The sequence below is a fragment of the Eurytemora carolleeae genome, unplaced genomic scaffold (assembly GCF_000591075.1).
Source record: "Eurytemora carolleeae unplaced genomic scaffold, Eaff_2.0 scaffold361, whole genome shotgun sequence".
NCBI classification, from domain to species: domain Eukaryota; kingdom Metazoa; phylum Arthropoda; class Copepoda; order Calanoida; family Temoridae; genus Eurytemora; species Eurytemora carolleeae.
Window position 1 is genome coordinate 51,301 of NW_019396347.1, and position 13,275 is coordinate 64,575.

The 13,275-nt window shown below is 31.6% G+C and overlaps 2 protein-coding genes across 2 annotated transcripts; both read left to right on the plus strand.

The window, feature by feature from the left end:
* The first annotated feature begins 1,030 nt into the window (after positions 1-1,030).
* On the plus strand, positions 1,031-5,285 carry LOC111701451 (uncharacterized). Its single transcript, XM_023472742.1, has 3 exons — positions 1,031-1,116; positions 1,784-1,853; positions 2,140-5,285. The coding sequence occupies exons 1-3, from the start codon at positions 1,063-1,065 to the stop codon at positions 4,719-4,721; spliced, it is 2,706 nt and encodes a 901-aa protein (XP_023328510.1). The 5' UTR covers positions 1,031-1,062; the 3' UTR covers positions 4,722-5,285.
* A 3,666-nt stretch (positions 5,286-8,951) lies between these two features.
* LOC111701452 (uncharacterized) lies at positions 8,952-9,555 on the plus strand. Its single transcript, XM_023472743.1, has 2 exons — positions 8,952-9,131; positions 9,293-9,555. The coding sequence occupies exons 1-2, from the start codon at positions 8,974-8,976 to the stop codon at positions 9,537-9,539; spliced, it is 405 nt and encodes a 134-aa protein (XP_023328511.1). The 5' UTR covers positions 8,952-8,973; the 3' UTR covers positions 9,540-9,555.
* Positions 9,556-13,275: the final 3,720 nt, after the last annotated feature.

A 13,275-nucleotide genomic window follows, 5' to 3' on the forward strand; every position in this document is an offset into this window, starting at 1 on the left:
GAGTAAAGGCGGAAAGCTAATCATTTTAGGAGTTGATTGAGACCCATGAGAGTTCTATCTGATGTTCCTGTCTTGAGAAATTGATAAAAAAAACTGTGCCAAATATATAGGAAAATCTATAAAAGTAAAATGTTGTATGAAAATAGTAGGTTTAAACGGATCATATTCGGCAAATACAAAACCAATCTGAAAACAACAATATCCCAGAGGAGCTTAAGAAACTTAGGTTTGCTTCTATTATTATTTGAATTCATTAATTTTTCAATTTTAACAGATATAATTGATAATATAATAAATACGTCAATATCATGTGACCAGAACTCCCACCAATGGCAGTGCTGTATCATTACCACGTGACTACGTCTGTATCACGTGACCAGTACACTGCATTGCCATTGGTGGGAGTTCTGGTCACGTGATACGAACGTGTAAATAATACTATCAATTATATCTAAAATTATTAAATTCAAATAATAAAAGGTACAAACCTAAGTTTGTTAGGCTCCTCTGGGATATCGTCGTTTTCATATTGGTTGTGTATTTGCTTAATATGATCCTTTTAAACCTACTATTTTTATATAAAATTTTATATAAATATATTTTTATATTTTGACACAGTTTTGTATCAATTTCTCGAGACAGGAACATTAGATAGAACTTTCATGGGACTTGATAAACTCCTAAAATATTGAGGTTTCAGTCTTTCAGCCTTTTATTTTTCCTTTAGAATCCCTTTAAAGGGACTACAGACGTAATCTCAAGAGACCTATTTTCCAAAGGTGCATGTCCAATTTACAACAGTGCCGAGCATCCGAACTACTAATGAGGAGAATATCGTCGTTATTTATGAAAAGTGTAGAATTCTGATAATCTCCTTCGTTACCCGTGCTGCAAACATCCGCACTTACAGATGACACACAATTGAAAATAATCAATTTTTTGTTATAAAAAACAGGATATCCTACTACCATGTAATCAGGTTCTTTAAAAAAAAAGGACGACAATTTTAATTTAAGCTATTTTCAGAAGAAGAATAGAATGAATTAATCTAAATGTTTAAGAATGTCATTAGAAACAACAGCAAAAGATTGGTTATCAGATCCAGCCTGGAATAGGGTGAGAGATATAGAGAATATGTTGCAGTGTTTTCCTTTTATGCATAACAAGTTGTTTAGGAGCTTAAAAAATATCGTTTTTAATTCAATTCAATTCATATATTTTCTGCAGTAATAATAAGTCATAAGAGATATTATGTAACAAAAAATTAGTATATTAAAGTCATGTAAGACTACTGCAGCAGGAGAGCTTTAATAGCTCGGAGCTATTTTCACAAAGCTCTTCTGTGTAATGGCTTTTTTATAACGAAAAGATTGCACAATATATATTTAAATTATGGTTTACCACTTTAGTCTCTTAAAAAACGTGAAGAATTAAGATGTAAGTAATAAAAGAATATTTTTTTCGATAAATAAAAAAACCACATTTTGGTGATGTTAAGACAATCGGTATTTTATGATAATTCAGAACCATACTTTTAAAATGCGATTCATAATTAAATGCTGACATAAAGTTTAAGAAGACGACATGTCTTTCTTTGCCCGTGAAGTTCTGTGTGGCCCTCTGTATGTATTCACAATGTTAGAATCTGAAATTTACTGAATCAATCTTTTTCTAGGCATTCATTTTAAGCAAAGTAATTTATTTTTTCAAAGTATGTCAACTTAGGGAAAAAAGTCGCCGAAAGAGAAAATCTTGGAATTTTTTACGAATAATTTTATTTCAGGTGTTTAAGAATACTGTTGATGTGATAAAAGATCAAATTTTCAAGTGCATGGTACTTGCCGCTGCTTTAGGTAAGAAACAAATAATAAAATAATAAAAATAGCGAATTTTAAAACTTTTAAAATATTTTGTACCATAGAACTGAGTTTTAGTCACAAACTCAAATTTCTAATCCCTAAATCTTTTCAACCTAATGGTGTAAGCCTTATATTTTAAACTTCGACTCTTAAATCTAACAGAACTCATAGTTTAAAATATTAAAGGTCTACCATATTGGGTTGCAAAGATATAGGGAGTAAAATCAGATCTCGGTTCCTTTTTTTTCTTAATTGATTTTTCTAATTTTTACACTTTCAGCGATTGCCATCCGAATAGGAGCTAATCTACAGTCAGGAGATCTTGTATGTGTTGTGGTTGATTGTGATGGGGAGTTTGATCTCAAGGTTCTAGCTGGACCCTTTCATGTAACACTAGCTAACTATGCAGCACAAGATGAAGGATGTCACCACCAAGTGTTTCAAGATAGCTCTCATCATTTCCCTGGTTTCTCCAACTACAGTCCGTTCATTATTATGATCGAAGTTTTATCTTTGATATTTTTTGAAAAGATAGTTCAGTTTGTTCCACGGCTGAGCCAAAGATTAGAAAGATTTTACAAGTCTGTTGTTGAAGAAACATTAATGGGCAAGGATCCAGATGTTGCCGAGGACTTTGCGGGAAATATTATTTCTATCGATAAGATTCTTCGTTTGAGACAAAGAGAGGAAATTCTTGGAGCCCTAAAAACCAGTAACTGGTTCTACAATTGCTACCTGTCCAAAAATGTTGTTCAGATTGTTTTAGGTGTTCTATATTTCTACATCAACATGGACTATATTACTAATTCTTCAGATAACCTCGGATACTGTAGCATTCCTCTTGGAATAACTGTTAATACAAATGTTACCATGCAGTGTAAACAAAAAAGATTTGATGTTATTTGGACATTGTTGTCTACATTTTCATCCTTTATTGTCATCATAATAGTTCTTAATTTAGCTGCCCTTATTTGGATTTGGGAAAAGTCTGGTCTTCGAATCATAACAAATATAGTTAGAAATTTAAAAGAATCTGAGAAGCAAATACTCGTCAAGTCGAATGGAATGGATTTTCTCTTCTTGTTTGACATGATTGCTCACAACTGTGGTATTCCTGCCACTCTCAGAGTCTTAACTTACATTGCACCAAGATTCACACAATTCTGCGTTCCACAAATTGACATGAAAGATTTAAAAATGACTGAATCAACATTAAGTATCACCTGGAAACCACCTCCACTACAAAAAGTAAATGGTAAACAATATCATCATCTCTGTCTTCAGAAGTTTGTAGCAACAATTTTTCCGAAGAAAGATGGAGAAAACTACAAAGATGTTCTTAAAAATGAGAACTATATTGCAGAGTTTGAAAACCTTGAAGGAGGCACTAAGGAATACTTGATAACAGTTTCAGCAATCATTAGTGATGCTAAGATGAAAGGAGCAACAATCAGAACTCATCTTCCTCCCCACCCTCCTCAAAACCTTAGGGTAAACACAGAGGCATCCCCAGAAAATGAGGGTTCTCGCCTCAAGGTTTCTTGGATTAAACCAAAAGGAGATTTTGATAAATTCCGGTTATTGATATGTAAACTATCACCTGCTCCAAGTTCTATTCAAGATAATACAAGAACAGATCTGGATTTGTCTAAAGATAGTGTTCAGTATACAATTCAAAATCTGTATCCTGGAGAAGCATACGAAGTTCAACTTCAAAGTGTTTCTGGTAATCAATGTTGTCTTGCAAGACTTACACCGGTAATGACTTGCCTGACTCTTCCTAATCCCCCAGATGAAAATAATACAAAGGTATTGTATCAAGAAGATCAAGTTGTTGTGTACTGGCAACCCCACAAGAATGACAACGGGCACAGCTTTTTAGAAGGCTATGAAGTAGAGTTAAGGAATGCTTCGGGAATCGAACTGGTGAAGGATATTCTTAACCCCCATACATTTAGGTATACATTTTCTGATCTTGCTCATGGTCAAGAATATATTATTGGTTTGGCATCTATTTGTCGACTGCGAGATGCAGAAAACCGAATAGTTCACACAGAAAAGAGTGTACAGGTTCACAAGAACTTTATGTCACTACCATGCCCACCATCTAATTTCCATCTTGTTAAGTCTGAACCATTTGCTTTAAAGCTTCAATGGGAATGTCCATATTTGAACGCTAAGGATTTGAGTTATGCAGTTTGTATAGAATATCTGGGAGAAACTGATGATAATAAGTTTAAATCTGAAAAAATAGTGGCTGAAACAAGTATTCAACTCTCAAATCTTCCTCATGCAGGCGCTCTGTATGAAATACACTTACGAACTATGATGAGCTACAACTCTGACATTCTGTACAGCCGTGTTGCAAAGGGGCTTTTTGTCACCAAACCCTGTCCTCCATCTGAGCTAAGAGTCATTCATCATGAAAACCAAGAGTTTGCCTGGAAAAAGTCTGTAACAAAATCAGTTCAACAATACAAGTTTAAGATCAAGGGTGAAGAGAAGTCTCAAGACTTCTTAATTCCTTCTGTAGAAGGAGAATATGTAACATTCCAACTTCCAATTGATCTGGAGGAAGGGGTTGATTACAATATCAACCTCTACAGTCAAGTTTTCAGCAATGATATTTGGCATGAAAGTAATCCACTTTTCTTGAAATTATTAAAAAGTACAGATTCTTCGCCATATTCATCAGCTGTAGATTTTGATGAAATGGATGGAGGTCTGATAAAGAATCCTTTTCCAAAACTTATTATAACAAGTCCAAAGTCTTCCAAAACTGCTGAAAAGAGTAATAATGAACACGTGGAGCTAAGTAGCACTAAATCATTTGTAAATCGACAAAGCAGTATTATCAAATAAATGTCATTGTTGTGAACATAATTTACAAGCATTAGCAATCTAAAATTTTAAATTCATGTTTTATTATAGCTTTCTCGTAGATGTTTAATATAGGAGTAAACAAGGCTTTTAATTTTAATGTATGAAATTTGAGGCAAATTGTAACTAAATACCACAACCTCTATTTTTCTAATCCCTACAGACTTTTAACCATATGATGTAAACAGTTTTTAATAATGTTGTGATTAGAAAATTATAATATGTTACAATTGTCTATGGTATACCTTTCAGGACAATCTTTTTAATGTTGTAAAATATTTTCTGGAAATCTAAAATTCTACAATTTAAACTTTTGCATAAAAGCAGTTATGGAACCCTTGTAATATACTTTCAAATTTACGAAACAATACTAATGAAATATTAAATTAGCTTATATGTCTGTGTAAAAAAACACACAATTTCTATAGAATTTTATTTCAATAATCCATTAATCTAATGTTATTTAATTCGAATAATGATAAGTGTTTGCCTTTTTTGCATTTTTTTGGTGGAACTATTTATCGGAAAATAAAAAAAAAAAAAATATTTAAACTAGTACTTACATCATAGATAAATGTGTGTACACTTTTCAGTACGAATAAATCGTTATTGGCTTAATTTTTTGTCAAGCATTAAGTAAATGCATAAACAAACTCTTGCTGTAAAATTTTAAAGATTTGTTTAAAGGAGAAATCTAAAAATAATTTAAAAATTTGTAAGATTTTACTAAAAACTTTATTAAATATTTTTGACTTTTCAACAGTGTTGTTCATCATTTTGGTCTGATTAGTTTCTTTTTTTGAATATATTTCCCCTCGAACTCAAAATTTGGCACAAAATAAGAAAATTAAATATTGAAAAACTTCATTCTTAATATTTGCTTTTATAACACTATGTCAAATTTTGACCGTGAGGGAAAAAATATGCAAAAAGAAACTTAAAATGAATGTGTTAAAAGCGAATATTGCCAAGAGTGTAAAGGGACTGTAAAGGAAAATATGAAAGGGGGTATAGAATGAAACCTGAGAATGTCAGGCGTTGAACGATACATATAAGGCATCTATCTGACCGTCTGACGTTCCTGTCTCAAGAAATTAAAATAAAACTGTGTCAAATTTATACGAAAATTCATATATATATATATGCAATTTTGTATAAAAGTTGTAGTATTAAACAGATCATATTCAACACATTTTTGCATATATTTCCCCTCAAACTCAAAATTTGGCACAATGTAAGAAAAGTAAATATTTAAAAACTTTATTCATAATATTTGCTTTTATAGCAAATATATGCAAATATATGCAAAAAAATACTTTAAAATGAATGTGTTAAAACGAATATTTCAAAGTTTAGGAAAAGCAATCCGATTATAATCATTGTTTAGCTTTGATATATTTATAAAAGACGACATTACTGTTTGTCTATCTTACAATACAAAGCAGGTAGTTTCCATTTAAACTCCGCACCTTTCACAGGTGTGGAGACAGTTTCCAAGATGAATTTATCAATATAAAAAGGTAAAAGTTGTAAACCTTAAATAACCTTTAGATTGTATGCATAAGTGTATGCATATTTATCAAGTTATATATCTTAACTATTTTGTATATTTCAGTTATGTGCTGTTGACAAGTGTTTAGTGTAAATGAGAAGGTTGAAAATAAACATCTATAAAGAAAACTTGCTCATTATATTCACAAGTCTACCCATCGACAAAACTTGTTGTCTGGGTCTTATTGAAAGGAAACCTGAAACTGATTCCTCTCAATACAATCATTAATCAATACACAAAATTGAGTAACCAAGAACGCAGCTAGGCGTCATGTTAAAATATGTACTAATGCAGTAAATGCCCTACTCCGGTTAATACTTTTAGACCAGTACCAATCCAGGTACAACTCAATCAGGAACTCAAGGTTCACACAAATACCATAGTCAATATGGATCTGGATACGACTCAGTCTGTATTCTCAGGTATCTGTCTTACAAGATACAAATCAACATAATTCCCAATCTTTACCTATCTTTCAAGAAACGGATTCAGGACGCTTCTCGTTCCCTAACCAAGAAACAATTACTCTCATACCGTAATCAAATTTGAGTATTATTCCAACTGACGTTAATTTTGATAAATATTGGGTCACATGATATTCTGTAAACTTGCAGTACATTGTACATTATTAATTATCTTTGTTTGTAAACTTCTACGTAAAAACCATTCAACTTATAAACATGTGTGGAGATAGCTTAACTATGTTATATCTATCCTTGCTAATTCTATAAATATGCACATCTTATATGCGTCTATTTCAACTGTAATCATGTAATATAGATAACAACATAGGAATTGAAATTACGTCTATTAACTTTAACTTGTAAGATAAAAACCTCTAATACATCTGGTTAGAATTAGAACTCCTCTTTGATTACAGTGTAGAGTTATTGTACCCCCGTTGAAATATTCAAGTTGAGTCCCTGTGTGGCATTTAGAGCCTGAGTAATAGCTTGTTTGATAGCTACGCTTGTGTCTTCTTAATCATCTCTTTTGGATACCCCTTCTGTATTAAAGTTACGTTTTAATAATAAGTACAGATAATATGCTATATCAATTGGACTATAATATCCTTATTGAACTAAAGCCAGCTGTTCTCAAGCCAGGTTTTAGAGCATTTAAACCATTATAAAAGTAATCATGTTAATATGAATTTATTTAAAAACATATTTTATCACATTTGAGGACTATAGTCCTAACGAACGTTAGTCTTAATAAACATTTATCCAAAACTTACGTTCGTTCAATCGATCATTAGTCCAACTATAAACATGACAACACAAATGCGGAAAAATTAAAAACCGGTTTTTCAAAAGTTAAAGAGCGCATCTCTAATCTCTAAAGATTTGTCTAAAGACTAATTAGTCTTGAGATAAGCAAAAAGAGAGGATCAAGCATTGATCTCGCTATCCTCATTCTAAAGTTTTCATCTCTGAGCTGAAAAATTTAGAATGATGGATATCAAGATTAACGCTTAAACTCCTGGTTTTACTAAACCCGAGATTATTTTAATACGCATTCGATATCCAAGAAAGAAGTATAAAATTCAACCAATCAGCGTATCATGTTAAGAGTTATAACTCTTGAAATTTTGAAAACACCAGTTTTTTTCTGGTTTAAATTGTATCATATCAAAATTAAACTTAACATCAATAAAATAAATTTAACTTTTGGATTAATGTTTGTTAAGACTCGTTTAAAATGATGATAGTCCTAAAATGTGATATAGTATATTTCTTAATAGCTGTTTATATTAACATGATTAAATTTATATTTGTTTAAATGCTCTAAAAGCCGGCTTGTGAACAGCTGACTTTAATTCAATTGGATATTAGTTTAATCGATATAGCATTGTATCTGTAATTGTTATCAACGTAACTTTTATACAGTATGGACATCCAAAAAGGGGATTAAGAATAAAATCGAAAGGGTGTACATTGGATACTCAGATTAAGCGATCAGGATTAAGGATATCTCATTCTAAAGTTTTCATCTCTGGTTACAATCATTGCGTGTCTAATGTTTATTAATAATTCAAGCATCTCTCATTTCCTCATCTTCCCTCAGTATACCATTGTGACAGCTAGATAGAGGAGAAATAAAGAACTTTAGAGTTCTGACTGTAGACTTAAATTATCTAACCCATGGTCTGCAACCTGATAGTGGAAACCTTTGATTTTTCAAACTTAGACTATTTTATCTAACAGAATACATAATTTAAAATATCTAAGGTTTACACCAGTTGGTTGATTAGAAAATCAGAGTTTGTGGCAAAGAATCAATTTCTTTTCAGTAAGTTGATCAGCCAATCGACCAGTTTTCTAGTTTTATGTAACACTACACACATCTAGCTGGGTTTATGTTAGGGATGATTTAGGGTTTTATTTTCTGGAATTTTCATTTTAAAAATATAGATTTGAATAGGTTTAGTTTCAAGATTTGGATATTTACTATGCTTTCTGCTGATATATTGACTATACATGCATAACAAATTAAGTCTAAAATAAAATCTAAAAATGTCTGATAAATGTAAATTATTTACGGAGTTGGTCCTGCTGTAGAAAATACGCCTTAAATTACTCTCTTACAACAGATTTCAGACACAGATCTGTAAACTGAAAATATTCAGATAAAAAATATTTATTTTGAAAATACTGTATTTATAGATAATAAGAAAGCAAAATGGCGGCAATAATTGCTCAGATGACACGTGCAAACCGGGAGCGGAAAAAAAGAAAACGAGTTGAAACCAGTAAATGCATGTACAAGATCCCAGCTTTTGATCCAACCTTTGATGCCGAGATTCATAATAACTTCTTATCTCGACGAAAGCAGTATCAGTAAGTAATCATTGATATAGCAATTAAATGCTTACCAATACCAAAAAGGGGAGTAATATTACTTTTGGCTAGGCAAACTAAAGCTGTGTGTAGTAGTTTTTTAAAACATTTTTGTTTTTTATTACAAAATTATTACAAATCTAATTATTTTGTGCCTTTAGAAGTATAGAGTTGGAACTAGAATACATAAACAAAATCCTTGAAGCCGCATGTGCAAAGGATGAATATGAGCGGTTGCCGCGCAAGCCTACCTGTTTTCAGCTGATTCTAGAGCTAATGTTCATCGTCTTTGCTCTGTCCTTGGTTCCTTGGTTCCTCTACCTTCTAGAATACTCTATCGACACGAATATGGATTCTTATTTTGGAAATGAGTCTCAGAAAATTAATTCTAGTTTGCATATGAGTTAATAAATGTTTTATTTAATTGTCTATCACATTAATCTCCGTAGATGGGGAGTATTCATTTGGTATACTGCTCCGTTTTAACGTCTGAAGACTGTACACTGTACAGTGTACACAACTAGCTGGCTAAATTTGAATTGCACCCTGTGACCGACAGGTTTCCCGACGCTCTGGCACCCTCGTATGTGAAGCGATCCAAATGGAACAGCAGAGCCTGCCTATACGCGCATTTTCACAATTGTATTCAATTTTGGTGCAGATCCGAGAACTTTGAAAATTTGAACATTTTTTGCAACCTGAGACTGGCACACTTGAACCCAAAACCGTGTAATTGCCCGTTACTGTATTCAATGCCCAGCCGAGAGTTTTCAAAGGATCAGGCTAAAACTTTTTGCAACCAGAGGCTGGTGCACTTGCCCAGCCTAGAGTTTTCAAGGGATCAGGCTAAAACTTGGGGGGTACCCTCTCCATTCCAGTGGCTAGCTAATCTGGAAATAAACTGGATGAGAACTGAGTTTAATCTGGAAATAAACTGGATTAGAACTGAGTGTAATCTCGAAATAAACTAGATGAGAACTCAGTGCAATCTGGAAATAAACTAGATGAAAACTGAGTGCAATCTGGAAATAAACTAGATGAAAACTGAGTGCAATCTGGAAGTAAACTGGATGAGAACTGAGTACAATCTGGAAATAAACTGGATTAGAACTGAGTGTAATCTCGAAATAAACTAGATGAGAACTCAGTGCAATCTGGAAATAAACTAGATGAGAACTGAGTTCAAATCAGGAATAAACAGAATGTCACCTAGAATTAAAGGGAATGATAATTGAGTGTATACTGGGAATAAACTAGAAGTAAACTGGGAGTTTTCTGGATAAACAACATAGTACATCTGTGAAAAACAATTGATTTATTTAACATGAATTATTCGCCAATTCCTTGCAAATTTGCCTCTGAATGTGTCAATAAAAATTTTTAAGGCCATTTTATAAATTGTCAGAATACCATTAAATAGTATGGTGTTGGTTTTGTAAAAGAAAAAGTTAGCCACTCCCAGATGTAGCTGGCAAAAGGTGAAAAAGACTTTTTTCAAATGTTTGACCATCAAAAAAAAAAAAAAAATCTGTCGAATATGGTTAAGGCCAAGTTAAATAATTTCCAAAATAGGATCACATTTTAAAATCCCTAAAAAAATTATCAGAGTTATAACCATTTAGCTGAAAATGGTTTAAAAACACCAAACGTAGCGGTAAAAACAGTAAAATGGCTGGCCAATTTAATTCTTTATTCAGAGCTGAAAACTTTATAATGATATATCCTTAATCCCGATCACTTAATCTGAGTATCCAATGGACACACTTTTGATTTTCTTCTTGAACCGTTCTTTCTTGGATAGTGGAGAAAAATCAAAAACCGGTTTTTTTTAATTGGTAAGTTCCTCCCGTTTCTGTAATATTCATTCCTTATTCATTTCGAGGATTTTTGATAACGAAGACACATCTTCATATTTTCCAGGAATGTTCAAAAATCCAGTGCCAGCCGTAAAAACAAGTTTTCAATGAAATATTAATTAATATATAAACAAAAACAAAAATATTTTGAAATATCACCCATGCTAAATATGTAGATTGTAATATCTGAATGATTAGTTTGAAATTAATTGTATTGAAGACATTTTGAAAAATGCTTCGCCTCAGAATTTCTTCTGGAATTTTGGTAGCTAAAGACTTCCAGACCTCGTACATCCTTGAAATCATCTCTGGATTGTTCTGCAGTTTGACCCATCCAATATCATCGAACAAAAACCCCCAGCATATAACTTTCTCTTTAAGGCTTCTTATAAATGATCCGTTTAAAAATTTCTGAATTCATACCTAGAATCTTGTTAGTTTTTTACAAACTAGATAAAATTAACATTAGAAGCCTTTTATATATATATTTTGGGCCAACCAATCAAAACAACCAACTCTGGTTAGGCGGGTCCAAACTACAGAGTAAATTGTGATTTATTATTTCTATTATCTCTTGCTTTGTAGTTGAATAAAAATATGAATGAATATGAAAAATAACACTGGGTTTCCAAGTTTTCCCGGTTTCCTGAAAAATAAACAATAAATGATTAAATATAGTAGTTTTTAATCAAAAACGTATGAAATTAAAATTTATAGGAAATAAAAATAAAATAATAAAATGAGGAATATAAATAAATTATAGTTAATCGTCTATTCAGTATATTTGAAGACCAACATTTTAAAAAAAAATAAGCAAAAATGAAAATTTAAAAGCTGAAATGAAATTAAGTTAAAAATAATAACAAGTCTTTTAGCAATCGTCCTTTATTACGTGTTCCTTGTTAAAACTATTTACAATCTGAGTGGAATAATGCAACTCTGTGAATTTATACGGACTAATGATTATATGTTTTAAAACCATTTTTCTTCTCATGACGCAACAGATAGAAGTAAAATTAGTAGCGATCTATATCGAATTCAATTCAATATCAGCCTTTACCCTCTTTCATTTTTCGCGAACACATAAAATGCTAAAATTTGTTTTTTTCGATGTGCCCAGTCATACTTTATGATGGCCAGTAACTTTTATTTTTCTAGAACTTACAGCTGAACCGAATAGAACAAAATCATATAAATTAGAACGGGTTTTAAAATTAGAAAGCTTTCCGTCCGCAATGTTTCCTAAATAGTGGAATGAAATTGAAATTGACCTTAAAGAAACTAAATCTGCAAAAATATTTAAACAAAGAGTAATCAATATTTATCTTGAAAATTATGAGAGGTTTAAATGCGAAAAACCTAACTGTATATCGTGTGAATAAATTTTATATAAAAAAACTAAAATATTTGAAACTTTATTTCTGTTTAAATTAAAACAACCAACCCTGGTTAGGCGGGTCCAAACTACATAGTAAATTGTGATTGCTTATTTGTAATATCTCATGCTTTGTATATAAAAATAGGGGGGTTTTTTTACTTTAAAAGGCACCTTACAAACAAAGGTTCCCCCATTTCAAAAGCTTTACTCTGTTAAAATTTGCTTGTTACAAACAGCAAAATGTCCATCCCCAAAAAAATATAAGGAAAAAGCAGACAGAAAAACGGTCGTTTTAATTTGGATCGTTTTTTTTTGCATATATCTTTTCTCAGGTCAAAATTTGGCATGAAAAGCAAATGTTTAAAATACACAATTTTTTAACTTTTAAAACTTTTCAGGTTTGTGTAAATTGCCCATTGTCCAACCCCCTTTAAAGTTTTTTTAAAAAGCTAGCCAAGTAAATGCTCCTCACGATATCTGTAGACTGTACCTCTGTCATCATGTCCTGTCTATTAAATCTATGGATATTAAAATCAAAATCTGGAGAAAAAATTTATCCTTACCATTTCAAAATAAGATTTTTTTCAAGCGATAAAGTAATGGTATTTCAAAATTATCAATAATTAAGTATTTGTGGTGTATAAATTTTGGCTTCAGTTAAATTCTATCTCAATACCAATCAAATTTCCAAACAAAAGGTAGGAACTGAATTGTTTTTTCAAAAGAACCAAAGCCCTTTACTACATTCGCGTTTAAATACCCACGTAAAAGGATATTCTAGAAACCCACACAAAATGCAAATTTTGGGGTAAAAACGGGAAATTTAACAATAAAAATTGTACCAATCTAAAGGTTAACATATGACCTTTATGTTTATATATCACTCATTAGTCTCTTTTATCGATCTGAC